The following is a 19,016-nucleotide window of genomic DNA, read 5'->3' as shown; positions in this document are numbered from 1 at the left end:
GATAACTTTACTGGAATTAGTCTCCCTTTGAAACACTAGGGTGTGATTACATTTTTTTAAAAAAAGTATCATACCAAACTGGGGGGCTTTTGGGGGGGGGTACCTTAGATTTGTCTAGTATTTAAGCAATTGGCAGCATGCCAGTCACTTTGTTAAATGCACTGTGTAGGCCTTAATGATAACAAAAAATGAACACATACAAACATTGCCAGCTATGTTTGACAAGCAACTGAAAAGGTGCAAAAATGTTTTGCATGCACACTTAAACACAGAGAGACTTGCCTTTACATTCCACCTTCTCCTGTGGGGAAAACCAACAAGTATTCAAGTTATATATATATTTAAACTTTGATGTGGGAGCAAGCACCTTCCCCTTCACTGAGAAGTACAGTGCTGTGCTGAATTTACTCATCAACAGTAAGAGCCTAGTGCCCATATTTGCATAAAACAATAAACCAGAATGGCTTATTGCGGGTTATTGAGAATGAGCATGCTGCTTTGCTGCTCTATTGGCATAAGTGAGATAGCCAACTAGGAAACCTTGGCTTCCCATTACATCTAAGGCATGGGTTATGGTTTCTGAATCCCTAACAAGACATTACTGGTACCAGTTTGAAGCTCTGGTTTATTGCTGGTTTGTTTATCCTGTTTGCACTAGGGGATGAGCGAAGTTGGAGAAACTGGGCAGTGAGCACCAGCATGCAGTTCATTCTGTCTGGAAGTCTGGCTTAACATTAAGTGCAAATGCAAGCACTGTGTTTCGATAACAGCCACAGGTGCTTTCATTTCCATGTTACATGCATGCCTCGACTGGCACTTGTGTCCAAAAAGATAAGATGTAAAGCAGCCACAGATGTTGCATTTGTGATCCAACATTGTCCAGACAACTCCTATAAAAGCAATAATGCCTCCGAGCATTAGTAAAACATGTGCTTTGCTGTCAATTAGCAACAGAAATGCAGAAAATAGGAAAAGCTGAAGCTAAAACAGTGATAATCAGCTGAGCAAAAGGATAGCCACCTCAAGTATTACCAGCAAATCAGGCAAAAAATGCAAATAGCACGTACCATGGTAGCAGAAGCTTAGTGAGCTCCTAAGGAGAAGCAGTGGAAACTGAAAAACAGGTAGGAAAGCAGAAAAGGAGATGAGAAACCCAGCTCACATTGTGTAAAGATGCTATGCAATATATTATTCTTTCATGAACCTACCAGGTTGGAGATGCAAAATAATAGAATCATAGGCTAATATGAAAGAACCACAACAGAAAAATAATGGGTTGGTTCCTACATAAATTCTGTCTCCATTAGGAGTGTGCATTATGAAAGTAATTGGAGGACATGAGGAAAAACAATGTCAGAATTGGTAGTCTAGGTGAATTTTTCACTCATAAGAAAATTTTGTTCCTTCTCACCAGATTGTGTGGGGGGAAATTTGACACTCTCAATGAGAGTACATGCCAGAGTCCCTGAAGCACAGGCAGAACAATACTGTGCAATAAGCCTGAGTTAAATGAGACTTACTCCCAAGTAAATGTGTGTGGGACTATATGAGTCTATTCATTTATTCATTTCTAGACTGCCCTTCATCCCAATGGTTTCTGGGGCAATAAATAAAACAGTTCACACCAGCAAATACAGCAAAAATCAACATTCATAATGAATTAAAAACAATGAGAGGCAGCAATAGAATTGTGAAATTATAGTGCAGAACAAGCATAGCCATTTCAAAGGCCTGGGAAAGTTAAATGTTTTGACATGACACCAGAAGTTGAAAGGAGCAACAGAGCCTTGTTCCAATGCCATGCAGCTTCCACCCCACCCGGTCCTGACATTCATGCTTTAAGCATGAGTGTCTGAGCAGAGGAAGTGTATGCATGCAAGCCTCCACATGTCTAGGTTTCCAAAGAACCCTGTGTTAACTAGGCTCCATCTGTAGAAACCTATACATGTGGAGGTCTATGAGCATAGGTGCCCCTTGCTCAACATCTGAAACTGCAGGCAGGGTCAAGGAAGCCATGCAACATCAGAGTAGTTAGTGCCACTGGTGCAGCCAAGTTTGCAGTTAATCATGATCAATGCATGAAGGGGGCTTAACAAGTGGGACTTCATAAAGACAGCAACCTGCCAGATTCCCAGGTCTGTACTGGAGAAGACAACCAAGAGCACAGGCTGTGCCCCAGAAATACACAGAGGACCTCCTGTGCTAGGCTGTGGATTACATTCTCTCTAGGAAGCCAACCAGCCATAACAATGACAAAGATGGTACAGTTCTCAGAAGCAGAGAGGAAGGAACCAGAGTAGCTCAAGGTACCCTGGACTCAGAAGCAATGAAACACCACACCCAACACTCATAATTTGAACTAGCTGGAATTGGCCTTTACAAAACCAGTTCTCCTTCTCTGCAATGGCATCTTTCAAAGCCTGGACCTTTTCTTTCAATTCCAATTAAGCTCCCACATGGAATGAGGATTGGCTTTCAAGTATTCTCCAATGGTACTGTTACAGAAGCTGAAACAGATCAATGAAGCAGCAAGCAGCCTCTGCAAAGAGCCCCTAATTGAGCAAAAGAGAGGGAAGTTCGTATGTCAAAAAAAAATTGTTTTAACTCTAGAGAGGTAGATGTTACTGGCTAAAGGGGTAATATTTGTGGTGAGTATCAGTAAGTATATTCATTCAATATTCAATTATATCACAGTGTTTTGGCTCATTCCTTCTGTCTACTTTACAGCATTAATTCCTTGAAAGGTTGTGGGCTGCTTACTTCACCACAATATTTCCTAAAGTCTTCGCTTTTACAGCTTGCTTGCCATCATCCAGAATCATCACTGCAAGAAAAAAAGACAAAAGGATTCACAAAAATATTTTTTTTTCCTCCCCTCCCCTCTTTACTAGTGTTCAAGACAGAGGAAAGCTTCGAGCTTAATTGCTATGGAAAACACAACTTGAGGAAAGCAATTACAAAACATTTGCAGTGCCCAATTAGGCTATCTTGGGGCTCTTGTTTTTGCAGATCAGACTGAAAAATTAGTTTTAATTTACAGATTCAACTCAGAGGAAGGCTGGACAAAGCTGGAATGTAAATTACCTTTATCAGAGGGCAAGAGATACCTTATTTTTAGAGTGGTTTAAGATGCAAGGCACAGCAACAAGCACAGACAACTACACAGGAGCTGATGCAGTTTAAAGAGCACTTGGAGGTTATAGATGGCAATTTACAAAAAGTGGCAGTTTTCACCTAATTTCATCCGTCTTTAAAGGTCAAATAGAGCCCAGAGGGTATGTATTTACAGCCACTGCACTTCCTGTCTCAGCCCACAACAGTCACTTCCCCCACTTTTCACTTCATTCCTATCTGCTGTAGAGCAAAACCTTATTTATTAGTTTGGATGTAATGGGAAACTGTGGTTTAAAGTTAACTAGAAGCGCTGAACCCAGTGTGTGAGTGGAAAAGGAGTGTACATGTCCCACATTCATTCTTGACTTAATGCACCAAGTCTGATCTTGTTTCCACCTCATAATTATTGGTTCTTCTGCCAATAAAGGGCAAGAAAACATTGCACTTTTTCAACCTTCATCTATCCTGCCCTATTTCTTTGTTTTACAAAACCAGTCAACTCTTTCCTTTCCAATTAACTGAGCAATTCTTAGGCAAGTGAAATTGATCTTAAAGTTATCTCAGCCTGCAACCCTGTAATACTTACCTGGTGCTAAGTCCCAGTGAACTTAATGGGACTTATGTCTGAGTAAATATGAATAGGAGTACACTATCAATTACATGTGAAGAACAGGTTAATCCCTAGATAATTTTGGTCAAACCATAATTCTAGTTATGAAAATATTGCAGCTTTCCTAATCTTACGGTTGCACATGTTCTGTTCGGTTGTTTTCCTGGCTAGAGGCAGCTACTGCCTTTCATGCTTTATACGGATTCAAAGCCTACATTTCCTACAGCAATCTTTTTTTTTTAATGCTGAACATTAAAGATAATGTGCTTAGCATTCCTTTCAAATATAAGCCTCTGCAGAAGACTGCCTTCCTGGTATAAGTGGAAAGCAGGTAACTTTAAATTAAAAACAGCTAGACACTTGCGGAGCTCAATGGGCATTTGCTTTCACTAAAAAAAAAAATGTTTCTGGGGATCACTGACTAGACTAGCTAGCAACATCTTTACACACTATAAAACACACAAGTGCTATTTAATGTACAGAGATCAAAAACCAATATCTGAAATGGGGACATCTGTTCACTGCTCATATTCTCAAACAGGGCATTACAGAGTACGTGGCAGTTTTGATGAGGACAATTGCCCTCTGATGTCATGGCCTCCTGTGTATGTTTCTGCTGGCACTCCTGATGCATGTATAAAGAACAATATCCAATTTCACACAAGGCAGCTTCCATTTCTCCTCCCCTTGTACTCTCTGCTCTGGAGGGTCCCCCTAGCCAAGGAGGAAGGCTGCAGGAAGGTGTGGCAATCGTCTATCACCCAGAGTTTCCACAATCACAAAGTACCCAGTACAACATCAGAAACAACTCTGGACACATATTCCTATTATTATTATTATTATTATTATTATTATTATTATACCACGCCTTCGCTGGCGGAACTCAAGGCAGCTTACAGATAAAAACAAGAGCAACTAAAAATGTAGAAAAAGTTATTAAAATACAATTAAGCATTGATAAAAATAGAATTAAAACTATATACATATATAAAATCACCAATAATTACACAATAGAAACAGCACGGCAGCAGCCCTTTAATTAAAAGCAGTCATTTATATGCAGAGGCTGCCCTAGCTTTGCCATAAATAGCAAAATCTACGCTCATCAAGAAGCATTTCCACATACAAAGGTGTCTGTGAACTTTGGGGCTAGGCTGATAAAACAGTCGCTTTTCCAGTTTCACAAGCAGACCCAACTTGCCCAGGAGGTGGGGTCATGTACAAGGTAAGATTTGTGTTTGCAGAAGTGGCCTCAGGCTTCTGGATTCATGTCCTCCCTCAATTCAGCCTATAAGTGACTTCCTTGGGCTTCTGTGCCTATAGAACTACTGACCCACATGTGGTGGCCCATATAGATCGGTTCATTCAAGGTGACTTCCAAGCAGAAAATGGAAGCAACACCCATCCATGCTACAGTCTGTTATGCCTGCTAGCAATGATGAATGTAGGTTATTGTGCATTAGGGAATTATTGGGGCGTGGTGTAATTCCAAAACTGGACAGCAGCAGGTTGAGAACAGGGGGAAAAATGTTTTGATGAGGACTTGTCTGAAGTGTGTTCTGACAAATGGAGATGTTGCTACAAAAAAGTTTAAAGTGGCCAAGGAAGCCAGATCAATAATGGGTTTGGTCCTCAGCTGTTAAATACAGCAGCATTTCAGCTTTATATATCGTCCTGGTATTGCACCTTGTGAGGAATCATGTGCTTCTTAGAGCTAGTAAGCCAATACTGTATCATAATGTTATTGATTGTTGTTGTTATTGTTATTATTATTATTTCACCCATCTGACTGGGTTGCCCCAGCCACTCTGGGTGGCTTCCAACAAATGAAAACACAGTAAAACATCAAACATTAAAAACTTCCCTATACAGGGCAGCCTTCAGATGTCTTCTACAAGTCAGATGGTTGTTTATTTCCTTGACATTTGATGGGAGGGCATTCTACAGGAATAATAATACTGTAATAACTTTACCATTGTATCCAGGCACCAGTTTTCCTGTCTGACCTGAGGGAGGAGTTAGTGAGTTTCCTAAGCCAACACAAGAAGCTGTTATTGGAGATCCTGTTTCTGTAAAACAAGAAGCAGAACATAAGATTGGTAGTTAATGACTTAATATTAATTGATCAACCAAGCATTTTTAAGACCCACATTATAAGAAAATGTCCTTATATGCAAGGTAATGATAGTTGCGTGGCGAGTTCCCACCCCCCACCAGGATAAATAAAGACACGAGACACCATAGTTTAAGGTTAAATGGGCGAATTAGGCCACAACTTTATTGACTTCAGGAATGAGAGGCATTGGCTTAGGCATTGGTCCTAGCGACTATCCGGTTCCAGCCCATTTGCTGGAGACACGGGGAAGGGTTAACACTATATAGGGGGAGTCTCCTGCCGAGGCACGTCGACTAGGAGCTCCCCCGGGTCACCGCTCTGGGGCGTGCCTTTGGCCCACACCTCCATAGGCTTCGGACAGGGCCACGCCCCCCGGAGTCCTTTAACGGACCACCCTTCGCTCACTGGGGGGAGATGATGGCGTTCCTCCCCCCCCACATCCTCTTAACCCCTTCTTACCAATGCCTACCGCCAATGCCGAAAAGTTGTGACGAGTTGCTACGAGGTAGGCGAAAAACCAAACGGCTGAAATTGCCAATTGGGAAAAATTCCTACCATGCCCCTTGTGGCGACAGACCGAAGTCCATAGCAAAGTCAGAGACCTACCTAAAGCCTACCTAAAGGGAGGGAGGGTGGGAAAACATGGGGGCTAGCCGGCGAAAAGAGGGCGAGCCCCCTCTGTGTCGGCCCTAAATAGGGCAGGTCACGCACACACACCCCAGCCAGCCAATTGGCTGGCTGGGGGGGCAGACACGGCTGGGATTCCCCTGCTCTCGCGGGGGCTGAAACCAGCCCCCGCTCATGTGGGGGGTGGGCGTGAAGCCCGCAATCCCACCTCCTGGGCAGGCCGGAAGTGGCTTTGTCATTTTTACAAACAAAAAGAGCTCAAACAGAATCTATCACATAGTTGATAGCTAGCCCCCATTTTAGCATTGAGCAGATACCAATATCTAATCAACAATGTGTGGTTGTGTAGAAATTGAGTTGCTTTTGTCCATTGAGCTTAGATGCATAGAAAACAGCATGTGTGACATATTACTATAAGCAGCCCTTAGATGGCAAGTCAACTTTAAGGATTCTCATAAAACTGGAGCTATTGCCCTAAAGGATCTCAAGGAGACTCATCTGGCCAGTCCTGTGAAATTACATCTCAAGCAGACATCAGTTCAGGAAAGCACATGAATCATGCTACCAATTTCACTTGGCTTCAAAAAGACAACTAAAGAGCAAGCAATGGATCACTGACATGCCCGTCTGCTTTGGTGGTAGTGCCAGAATTATTAATAGCTTAAGTGACTCCTGTTAAGATCAGTTTCTCAGGGCTCCTGCAACAAGGAGTTCTTGGTGGTGCAGGGCAGGGGAGAAAATATTATGTAAGGATTTAAATTAAATCTCTAAAGCTACTAGGGAATTGAAATTGCTACCTGAAGCAAAGTTTGAATGACAGGTTTTAAGTTTATGAAGTGCAAACTGAACACTGATAAGTATCTGTGGCACTCTCATGACTAGTTACAGGTAGGTAGCCGTGTTGGTCTGCCACAGTCAAAACAAACAAACAAAAAATTCCTTCCAATAGCACCTTAGAGACCAACTAAGTTTGTTATTGGTGTGCACATGAAAGGGATGCAGGTGGCGCTGTGGGTTAAACCACAAAGCCTAGAACTTGCTGATCAGAAGGTTGGCGGTTTGAATCCCCGCAACGGGGTGAGCGCCCGTTGCTTGGTCCCAGCTCCTGGCAACCTAGCAGTTCAAAAGCACATCAAAGTGCAAGTAGATACATAGGTACCGCTCTGGCGGGAAGGTAAACAGTGTTTCCATGCGCTGCTCTGGTTCAGCTTAGTCATGCTGGCCACATGACCCGGAAGCTGCACGCCGGCTCCCTCGGCCAATAAAGCGAGATGAGCGCCGCAACCCCAGAGTCGGCCACGACTGGACCTAATGGTCAGGGGTCCCTTTACCTTTACCTAAGGTGCTACTGGAAGGAAATTTTTTAAATTTTGTTTCCACTCCCATGACTAGTTTCCAAAGGGTGTCAAATTGTCAATAAGTTGGGGTTTTGGAAATTGGTTACTTTGCCATTTGTATATCGATCTAAATGCTTATTTGTTTGGGGTTTTTGTCCTTTCCAGGTGTATATTCACTGAAGCTACTAGTCGGAATTGGCTGGCAACAATGCAGTGAAATTTAGGGGAGAGGTCTTTACCTCCTCTTGGAAGGTAGTAAGTTCCTCCATTACCGCATAGCATCATTCTGGAAAATTAAAGAAGTTCAGAATTTTCACCCAACTGTACCCATTTATTTGCAAACTTCCAGTTAATAGGCCATACCCACTGCCCATCCTTGAAGATGCCTCCGTCTTCATGCCTCAACACACCACAGGAAGAAGTAAAGAACCTTGAATATGAACCAAGGACAAATTGGAAATTCAAAAAACCAAATCCTTCCTTTAGGCAGTCTACACTAGAGGCCAGTTCAGAAGGCAGCTGTGCTGCATGAAAAGCTGCCCAAGGGGTCAGAATCTCAAACAAGAGAGATAAGAGCAGCAGAAGCTGCTAATGCCACAGCTTGAAGAGTCTTAAGTGGGAAAGGGCAGAAGACGTAAGCCAGGGACAAGGCCTTAAAAAGGCACTTGAAAATGATCAAAGAAGGATGAATGAATAGCAAGGAAAAATGGAACGGGGGAGAGAGAGAAGGCAGTAGTAAGAAGAGATGAAAAGGAAGTGAAACCCAAAGAGGAGGGGAATGGAATATAGACAAGAATAAAGAAACAGGAAGGTGGGAGGAAGGGAAAAGAAGGTGACATGGAGCTTCAATGAGAGAGTTAAGGAACAAGAAGAATGATGAAAACAGAAAACTGCAGCATACACTAAAGTTCTGTGATACAACCCATAAGGTTTCAAGAAATTGGTAGGAGCCAAGGGAAAGCTCATACTTGTCTCAATGTGATCTGAGCAAAAGAAGTTTCCAGTGGGACTCCTTTAAGCCTTGAGGCCAGGCATCCCCAAACTCTGCCCTCCAGCTGTTTTTGGACTACAATTCCCATCATCCCTGACCACTGGTCCTGGTAGCTAGGGATGATGGGAATTGTAGTTCCAAAACAGCTGGAGGGCCAAGTTTGGGGATGCCTGATTTAGGCAAACATATGGTAGTCAAGCATACTTTTGTAATACATATATAAAAAGGTTACATTGAGTGACTAAATTTACCAATTCACATAGCTGAACCTTCTGGTTTATAAAGCAACTCCTAAAATTTCTGTAGTTCTACCCATCACAACTAACATGATGTTGATGGTTAGTTTCTTCCTTTGCTTTGGAGACAGTGGCAGCTCTTTTGCTTTAATCTCCTTGTTTCAGGTTAGGAAAGCTGCGCCCAACATTAATATAGTTTACATGTACATTAAGACAGTACATGTAAATAGGTCTCAGCAATCATCAGTTTCACTTCAATTTCAGGGAAGTAAAAAATAGCACCTTTTGACCTAATGGACATTGTTACTGCCTCAAGCTCCTCTAGTCTTAAAGCGACTTGTTTAATTACTTAGGGTGCATTTAGTCATTTATATATAGATTCCTTATCCTAAGGTTACAAATCCATTGGCATAAATCTGTAGGTGCATCTCTTTCACGACCACGCTGTATGTTTATAACAACATGGAAGTAATGAGAACTTTGAAATGAGAAATTACTGCCATAATCAAAAGCACAGTCCATCCTGCCTACTCAGAAGATTAAAACACACACTAAATTCATTTCAAGATTTGTCATTAAAAAAACCAACCCTCAAGCTGTTAGCAGGCCCCCAGTGAATGTCAATAAAGCACTACTGTAATTTTAGTTAAGATGTTTGACAAATATCAACTTTGTCATTGAAGAAAAAAGCAGGTTTGGCTAACAGATGATGCAAGGATCATGTGCGGCCTGAAAAAGACACCATTATTCCATTCCGAGGGATTAGAATGGATGAAATCGTCCTTAATGAACTTCTTAACAGCATGATGCTGAAAAACAACAGCGGTCTCAATCAAATTATGCTACAACTTCACTGGTGGCATAGGAAAAGGTAAATTTCTCATTACTCTCCCCCCCCCCCAATTTTAAGAACAGAATAGGCCTGCTGGATTAGACCAAATGCCCATATAGTCCACTACCCTGTTCAGATAATGGCCTGTCAGTTGCCTATGGGATGTCTGCAGCACAACATAAGCATAAGCACAACATAAGCATATTTTCCTATAGTGGGGAGACAATACAGTCATAATGGCTAGTGGCCAATGTAGTTGTTTTGACCAGGTGTTTTGTTTTGTTTTGTTTTGGAGAAAGGAGCTAAGCATGTCTAAGTACTCCTCTGTGAAATGGGTATTTTGTAGTTCCCACAGCAATTTCGACAGCCCCCTGCTCGACAGCCTACTTGGTTTCTTGCTCTCCAAATCTACCTTGATAAAAGCCTGCCAAGTAAAGAACTATTAGTAACTTTGTTATCACTATTGAAAAAGCACTTTGTGGACTCCAGTTAATTCTGTTACACATACAAGCTGTCAGAAATCAGGAGAGCTAACGGCAAGAAAATCACTACAACAACTGTAAAGCAATGATTCTGTCAGCAAAGGCAATAAATTATTATTGAAAGTCATATTTTTAAAGGCTATATACACAGGAAATCTCACAGGATTCCTCACGAGCCAATAATCAAAAGATCTCAAATATTAATAAAGGTTAAATGTACCAAGAGAGACTAAATTAGTGTGCTGTCTATCCATTCACTAAAACAACATACTTCTCCAATGACATTTTGTTTCATTTCTTTTCAAAAACAAATTCCATTCCCTAGATAGTAAAAATATCCAAACATAGCTACCCTATAACTGAATATTCTTCAGCTATCTGTACAAAATGTTCTATTTTTAGTATTCAACATACCTGAGGGCACCAGTGCTATGGCTCTCTGATCCACTTCTATGGCACCCGTGAAAAATCAATAGGAGGCTAACTCATGCAAGAAATAATTCTACTCTCAGGGTACTGCACGGCAGATATGATTTTTATAGTAAGTACCATAAATTTAAGTGCTAATTTTAGTGGGCTCATAAGCTGCTGAAACTAGTTTTCCACGGATCAGTTAAAACAGGAGAGCATTTCAGTGGCAGACCTTTTTGTTTCTGTACACTTCCTTGTGGATTTAGTCATTTTACGGGGGAATATACTTCCAACCTCGCATGAAGACTTGCTGTACCAATACAGAAATGCTTTGGGATGGGGTTGGTGACCACTGCAACATTGATGTATAAAGGTAAAGGTAAAGGGACTCCTGACCATTCGGTCCAGTCGTGGCCGACTCTGGGGTTGCGACGCTCATCTCGCTTTATTGGCCAAGGGAGCCGGCGTACAGCTTCCAGGTCATGTGGCCAGCATGACTAAGCCACTTCTGGCGAACCAGAGCAGCGCACGGAAACGCCATTTACCTTCCTGCCGGAGTGGTACCTATTTATCTACTGGCACTTTGACGGGCTTTCGAACTGCTGGGTTGACAGGAGCTGGGACCAAGCAATGGGAGCTCACCCCGTCATGGGGATTTGAGCCGCTGACCTTCTGATCGGCAAAGCCTAGGCTCTGTGGTTTAACCCACAGCACCACCCGCGTCCCTACATTGATGTATGCACAGGTGTTATTACTAGATATCAGAGGCACAGTGTGGGCAGGGTGGGCTGTCACCCCGGGCACAGTTTTTAGGGGGGCACATTCCTCACGACACCCTGCCAGCCCACAGGGTGGCACATGTCCTGTTGCCTCCTTCTCATGCCACCCTCAAGCGTGATTACAGCATATGCACAATTTTGTTGAACGCTCAAGGAATAAAATGTTTTATATTGTTACCCACTATACAGATTGAGAAAAATGACCTCAATGAAATCCTGAAGGAAGTAAAACTATAGTTCCGATCCAGCTACTTTGCTTAAATCGCTCTGATTAGTTGAAATAAGCAGGATTTAACTTGGGCTGGTTTTTCTGGCTCCCCGTTTCTGTCGCTCACTTTATGGAGCCTTAGAAAAGGCCTGCAGAACAAACTGACAAACCAAAAGATCACTACAAGGGCAGGCTAGTCACCATGCAGAAACATTCGTCCTTCTGAAGGATAACTCCCTACTGTACAAGTAAGGTTTTTCAAACATAAAGATGATCATCTGTGTTTGGGAAAATGCAGTTTTATGCTGTAATATATGAAAGGCCGATTCTTCTGTCACATTACTGGCAGTTTATATGCACACCTACTGCACAAACTGTCTATCTGCTGTGCAGAAAACACTGCACACCTTATATTCAGATCATCTCCAGTACAAAGACCCATGTGTATCTCCGCATACGGATAACATTATTTATAAAGAGGTCCTGATTGTGCATCATTTTCCAGCAGAGGGGCCATGTGCATGCTCCTTAGAGCCAAAAGGCCAGGTGTTTGCCTGGGAGTCAGGAAGTCTCGCTGAAGCAGGCTGGATGCAGTTGAACCCCATGAAGCAAAAGCCAGAGGATGTTCCAGGAGCATTAAAGGTCTGAAGGCAGCATCCTTCTGCCTCACTGTGTAAAGCAATAGAACATCTGTCAACTGAACAACTGGATCTGTTTCCTATTGATTGGTCCTTTGCGGTATCCTTCCACATCAGCCAATCTGTGGAATCTGCTAATTAAGTTGAGCAAACCTTATAGGAAAAATGAGGAGTGGGGGGAGGCAACAGGGCATTTTTTTCTCCATTCCCATCCCTACTTTCCACCTTAAAATATGGAAGCCCTCCACAGATGATCAAGCTGTATATCCATTTGCTTTTTAATCCAAAAAGTCTCAAACTGTAATTTTGTACATTTATATCCTGTTCTTCTTTCTGGGTCAACCAGGCTCCCTTCTTTCATAGCATGCATGATTCCAGCGCTGCCCCACAGAAGATGTACGGAAGAGGCAAGCAGTCAGACAACTGCTACATTGTAGGCAAGGAAAGGCATAAGAACTACAGCATTCTCCTCCGAAAAAGGGAGAAAGAATCACCTTGGAAATCTCTCCCATTATTAACTTCCAGTATGTATCATGCATTGCATAATACACAATCTTTTTTTTTTCATGCACATGATTACAATATGTGTTTCCCAGTTTTAATTCAATCAAAGTATCTTATTAGCTTCCTCTGTTGCAAATGTTTATAATGCTGCACAGTGGACATTAGATGCAAATTGATGTTACAAAAAGTAATTGCATCTCTCATTTACAATTTAATCGTGTCCAGAAAACATTGTTTCTACTTTAGTCAGACTAATACCATAAAGATGAAAAAGACTGATTAGGCTGCTAACTATTTTAGTTGGGTAAAAATTATCTACAGCAGGGATTAGTGTTTTATAAACTGCTTCTTGCCCTCTCTGCAACAAAGGCTCCGCTGTGGCTGCCTTAAATCTTGCAAAGGATTATTCTTTCTATAAAAGAGATTCATGGAGCTTAACTCTCAGTTCCCTATTCTCAAATCATCAGTAAAACCATCTACTTTACCCTAATGAGGACTCCAGTCTCTGAACTAGAAAAAAAAGTGTTGCCAGGCAACACAAATGACATCAGCAGCCTGTAACATTTTCAGAGGAAATATATAAAACCAGAGGCTGTCACAGCTTCTCTCGCTTATGGAAATAAGATTTTAAAAGTGACCCCTCCAACCCAATTCTTCTAGTGGATCTTAAAATAACTTTTGAGATCAAAATCATGTCTGAATGTGATTTAGCTATTCCTTTCCCTACAATCAGAATAATGACATAATGGCTAGGAAGAGGGGCAGAGGCAAGAGGAAGTGATTGAGCTTAAACAGTTGAGAGGGACTGAAGAGATTCCTGATACATGCTTAACTTACATGCAGCATCAGCGACAAGTGAGGTGGAATGGATACAATCCAATCTCACAATTATAATGAATAAGACTGGCAGAGTGCGGAGGGGAGATCTTCAGAGCAATGGGGAAGACAGGCTAACACTGAAAGTCTACAACTGGCTTAGGTGGCACTAGGGATGGAAGAGAAATTTAATACAGTTTGTACTTAAAGGTAAACCTACTGATTTCACATTTTCCAAAAATAATTCCCAAACTGAAGCTTCACCGTCCATAAAAGCACAGCCACCCACTTTTCTGAATTTTGTAAAGCAGTTCTTCACTGGGGTAACGTTTACAAAAATGCATATACTAAGGTAAAGTGTTCGTGAATGCATATATTATTGAAAGCAACATACAAAAATGTGTATAGTTTCTGTGTTAAGCCTCATTCCTCTTTCCTTCTGTCAGGGAACTGCCATCGGAGCTAGAGGAGGAGGCGAGGCTCCACAGCGATGCTGGAGAGGGGCCAAGCAGGGAGAGAGGCAGGTCTCCGGCTGGGGAAGAAAATCAGCGCAACACCAGGGATAGAGGGGGGTTGATGGGGGAAGCAGAGGGGAGGCTCCAGGACTCTTCACAGGAGACCAGCAAGGAGAGCACAGGTCCTCCGCTGCCCACACCCACCCTGCGCAGAAGACTTCCGCGCAGGGAGAGTAGGCGGCGACTTGGCGTCAAAGAACTTCTTTGCTGGAAGAGGTTCAAGAAACGCCCACTGACGGATTCTGCCAGCGACTGAACAGCCACGGAGTGGATGGCTGTCCAGACAGAAACGGTTTAACCAGGCAACCAAGCCCAGAGCGGCGGTAACTTACGCACGAGCAACCCCTAAAGCCATCACACCTTCTTAGTTTTAAGCTGCTAAATTAAATCATTGTTTTATATAAACCTATATGGATTTTTGTTGTTGTTGTTTGTATTTATTTACTGATGATACTGCTTCATATATATTTGTTTCGCTTAATTGTTCACCCGATCTGTTGTGAACCACCTAGGGCACAACTTTGTGGGAAAGTGGCAGACAGACAAACAGGTAGTGATGCTAGCTGCCCTTGCTACAGAGTCTATGCAATACAGAAGAAAGAAAAGCACATGTCTGGTAGGAACACAGGTAGCTTTGTCATACCAAGTCATCCCTCTGGGATCATTTTCTAACAATTTTTTCCTTTACAATTGTGGCTCTGCTTTCATCAAAAGTAATCAGGGTGCGGGGGACCAATTCTTCTTTTCACTGAGTTTATGGCTCTAACGTTACACTGCTCCTGTGTGCAGACCACTTGGAGAAATGGGTTCTTTTTATTTATTTATTTGCTTCCAGCCAATATATCATCATCAGAAGGAGAGGAGGGATCAGGACTAGAAGGCAAAACTGAAAGTTGGAATTGTTTGGCGAGATCCTGGGAAGGCTCTTCTGCCTCAGCAGAGGAAAAGAGATCAAACTGCCCAAATGAAATTAGGAAGAGAATAAGTTAAATCACAGCCACGGAAGTCGATGGCCAAATGAGGAATGAATCCCAACTATTCCCAGCTGCAGTGAGAAATTCACAGAAGAGCAAGAAGCTCCACATATCAATTGGCTTGAAAACAAAAACTTTATTGAGAAAGGTGGCTGTAAATGCACAGAACTCACCAGTTTGCCACCAATGATCCAAAACTGGAACCTTGAAGATTTTCTTGCACCATTCTAACGTATCCACATCACAGCGTTCACCAGCTACAAAGAGTGTTCGGAACCTGTTTCAAATAAAGATTATTTTCAGCATGTCTCCACAATATAAAAAAGATAAGCACACTAAAGTAAGTGTTGTATGTGTGCTTTGAAGAATAAGCTATGGACTTTCCCTGTTGATGAAGCTGATTTAACAGACGTCTGAAGGGAGCTCTGAGGTGACTAGCATGCACTGCAGTTAGCAGAAATAGCTGCAACACTTCTTAGCTGAGAAAAATCCACCGTAAAGTGGGTTCTCTTCCAGGGGCACGACTGAGACAGGGCATTTTTTCTGCTTGAAGTGAAACAGAAACTTAGCAACCTCCTCCCCAAGAGCACAGAACCAAGACTGGCCAAGTTAATTTGGTGACGGAAGCAGAAAATCCCCCAAACTCCTCTCTGTGAGAGTAAAAACACAGTTTAAAAATTAAAAATGAATAACTAACCATTTGCTACCCTTTCAGGACATTCAATATCAGCTGCCTGAGTTGACTGCCCTACTCTTCCTAATGGTAGAACCAGCCCTACCCAGAGATTCATTGCAGTGCCAAATTCATTGTAAAAGGAGGATCTCCCCAGTGCAGGCTCTGAGAGGGGCAGAGAAAGGAGCATACAATAGGGAGGTTTCCACAAACTCTTCATGGTAGAATCCTGGGAGCTAAGCAGTAAATAAATAGGACCATAGACAGATATATGAGAAGTGACAATGGCATGTGTCTTGCAAATGGCAAAAGGCACTTGCAAATTATAAGGAGGGAGACACATAGGAAACCTGTCCATAAAATGGCAGAATAAAACAGAATATGTTATGTCAGCAACTGAACAGCTACAGATGAATTATGCAGAGGAGCTCCCATAAATATTTATTTTTTGTTTGTAGAACAATGCATACTAGGTTTAATGTGATAAAAGGCATGTTCAAACCTAGGCAAGCCGGTCTCTTCTCTCCTTGCTACAGCATTTTGGCCTCTTCAGCACTTTATTTATGAGACAGGGTCACCCCATTGGCACTTTGGAAGCTACGCTTTAAGCTACCTCCACTCTGGTAAACAGAGATGCTGAGGAATCATTACTATTTAAGCAGCAAACAGTACAGTCATAAATAACATAGCCAGAATTCCCAGTATATCTTCTTCAGATTGTAGTATCTGTAATAACTAAATTCCACAACAAACAGCCGGCCTTAAACCAGGTGGGGAAACTATAGCCCTCCAAATGTTACTGGACTAAAGATCCCATGATCCCTGACTGTTGACCATGCAGGCTGGGGCTGAGGGGAGTCCAACATCTGGAGGGCTAGCAAACCCTCACCCTTGCCTTAAAGGGTAACAAAATTTCTGGTATGAGGGCTAGTAGTTTGGGGTAAGTGTAATATTGGTGAGTATCTAAATAATGTGTTAACAAGGATTTATTTAGCCGAGGTTTTGTGTATGTACATTCAACACACTTTCACTTTATTGTTTGGAAATTACAGCTGAATCATTTTTCCCCTCAGGCTTTAATTGTCTGAGGACTGCAGGGTTTCTCATCTGAACATTTTTGTAAAAAACAGATGGTGAGTCATCATATGCAGCCCTATCCAGAGTGTGCTCATATGGGGGAGGGGAGAGAAAAGAGATTTCAGTGTAAAATAATGGGATATTTTAATTTTTAAGAACAAGCCTGAGATATATTCCATTCTGAACCCACCTCTGGGGCTGCCAAACTACCAGTTTTGATCATTTGTCACTGCAAAGGTTCATAAGGTCAAAACAGATTAGGCTCTGATGGCTGGTTACATCTTTCTCTTTCTTATAACAAATATTTTATGGTATTATTGTATTGGAAAGTCTTTATCTCCAAACTAGAATTTGAAGCCTACTTCATGTCATGATTTCCAATTCTGCTTTGTCAGCAAACCACGGCTTGTGCAAATCAAAGTTTGACCTATTAATACGTCACAACACATGATGGGTTGCTCAAACTAGTAATGGAGGAAAGGATGAAAGTGGTGCATTCTGAGGGAGAAAGGAGGGAGAATGCAAGCTTGAAACACTGCAATGATGGTTTGACCATTTGTATGTACCTATGGCCATAGTATATATGCACACACAAAACCTATTTGTTATAGCATCTTTACAGTTGACTGAATTCAAGATATACACTTGGGGCTTATTTCCGATAGTGAGTAAAAACAAGCTTCTGGCTTAATCTAAACTCACCTTGTCAGGCTGTGCTGTTTCCCCAAGTTAGCCTCAGGGTCCTGTTGACGGATTGCTCTAATTGCAGTCGGTGCAGTAAACAAGGCTACGACTCCATGCTCTGCGAGCACACGGAAAAAAGCTCCAGCGTCTGGTGTTCCCACAGGCTTCCCCTACAAAGAGATTTGGGAGGTGTTTTTAAAGTTGTCGTTGGGTAAAAGTGTTCCATGAGTCTTCTGCGATTTGAGTCCTGAATGTAACAGTAGTTATCAACTTGTCAGCAGTGTATTCAAGCAACTGGTAAACTGCCTTTATACAACTAGAAGGAAAGCATCCATTTACTGCTCCATTAAGGGCTCAGTTCCATCTTATGGTGCGCTCAGAAATGCACTACGTTCAGATACGAAATGTGTCTAAGATTTCAATTTCTTGGCTGTGTCAGCACCAATGTTTTCTTATTTATTCACTTACATTTCTGTTCTCCAAGACACTTAAGGGGGTGTATATAGCAGCAACACCATCAACACCATTTTATCCTCACAAGGAATTGTCTCTGAATTGTTCTGGTATGTGAGAAGTAAAACTAATCCTCCCTTGGCTATCTATACACAGTTCTTCGAAAACAAAGGAAAGCAACAAGGAATTAATATGGGATTAAACAGTCTGACCCACCGGGTTTTGCTGTCTTACAGGAGCAGATCCTTAACAAGCTGTGACTTCCTGCATCTCTGAACTCCTCTAGGAGACTAACAAACATAATTAGCTAGATGCAACATTCACTTTGCAGTCTGAACATACAGGAAAGCACCTGCTCAGACCACTGGCAGAACTTCATAGAAAGCTCTGAAAGTGGGGTTGATTCCCCATCCCTCATCCATACACAGTAAAACAGCACATATGGGATGAAGAGCTTCCACACCAAATTCCTTCCAGATATCTAGAAATAAAGAAGCTATTTTGTCTTGATATGTCTCCTATTGTAAGGATGGAGAGAAGGATGTGAAACTGGACAGAATGTGCACTTGAGAGAACAACTGTTGCAGGCAAGCAGCTTCCGGTTCACTACTCCTGCATATTGGAGCTTAATGTACTCAATCACCAGGCTGTGGGAGGAAGAAGACAACCAGGGGAAAAGATCACTGAACACCCATCCCAAACCTTGCATCAAACCTGGCTTAAAGATCAAGAACATGGTACTTCACAAATATGGATGTGAAGTCCAACGTAGCCTCCTTAGATGAAGCCAGGAATATATGTTCAAAAACGAGCCAATGCACCGACAGTAGACATTTACTGTACATTGTATGCATGGGTTTTTAAAAGTAAACAGCAGGAATGAATGCCCCAGCTGAGACTGCAAACCCATAGTGGAGATGGGTGGTGGTGGTGGTTTTA

At 42.2% G+C, this 19,016-nt stretch overlaps 1 protein-coding gene across 7 annotated transcripts in view; it reads right to left on the bottom strand.

Moving 5' to 3' along the window:
- ACSS3 (acyl-CoA synthetase short chain family member 3) overlaps positions 1-19,016 on the bottom strand; it is a 68,390-nt gene that overhangs the window by 26,002 nt on the left and 23,372 nt on the right. For all 7 annotated transcript variants that reach the window (XR_008332555.1, XR_008332556.1, XR_008332557.1 and 4 more), the window contains 4 exons: positions 17,643-17,794; positions 15,364-15,467; positions 5,698-5,793; positions 2,761-2,824 (listed from right to left, as the gene is read on the bottom strand). Coding sequence is in view for 2 of the 7 variants with exons in the window: in XM_053406949.1 (XP_053262924.1) it covers positions 2,761-2,824; positions 5,698-5,793; positions 15,364-15,467; positions 17,643-17,794 (416 nt within the window). In the remaining 5 variants the exon portion in view is untranslated. The remainder of the gene's footprint in view (positions 1-2,760; positions 2,825-5,697; positions 5,794-15,363; positions 15,468-17,642; positions 17,795-19,016) is intronic.

The sequence above is a fragment of the Podarcis raffonei genome, chromosome 10, assembly GCF_027172205.1.
Source record: "Podarcis raffonei isolate rPodRaf1 chromosome 10, rPodRaf1.pri, whole genome shotgun sequence".
NCBI classification, from domain to species: Eukaryota; Metazoa; Chordata; class Lepidosauria; order Squamata; family Lacertidae; genus Podarcis; species Podarcis raffonei.
The sequence above is the reverse complement of the archived record's forward strand: the minus strand, read 5'-3'. Positions and strand labels throughout refer to the sequence as shown.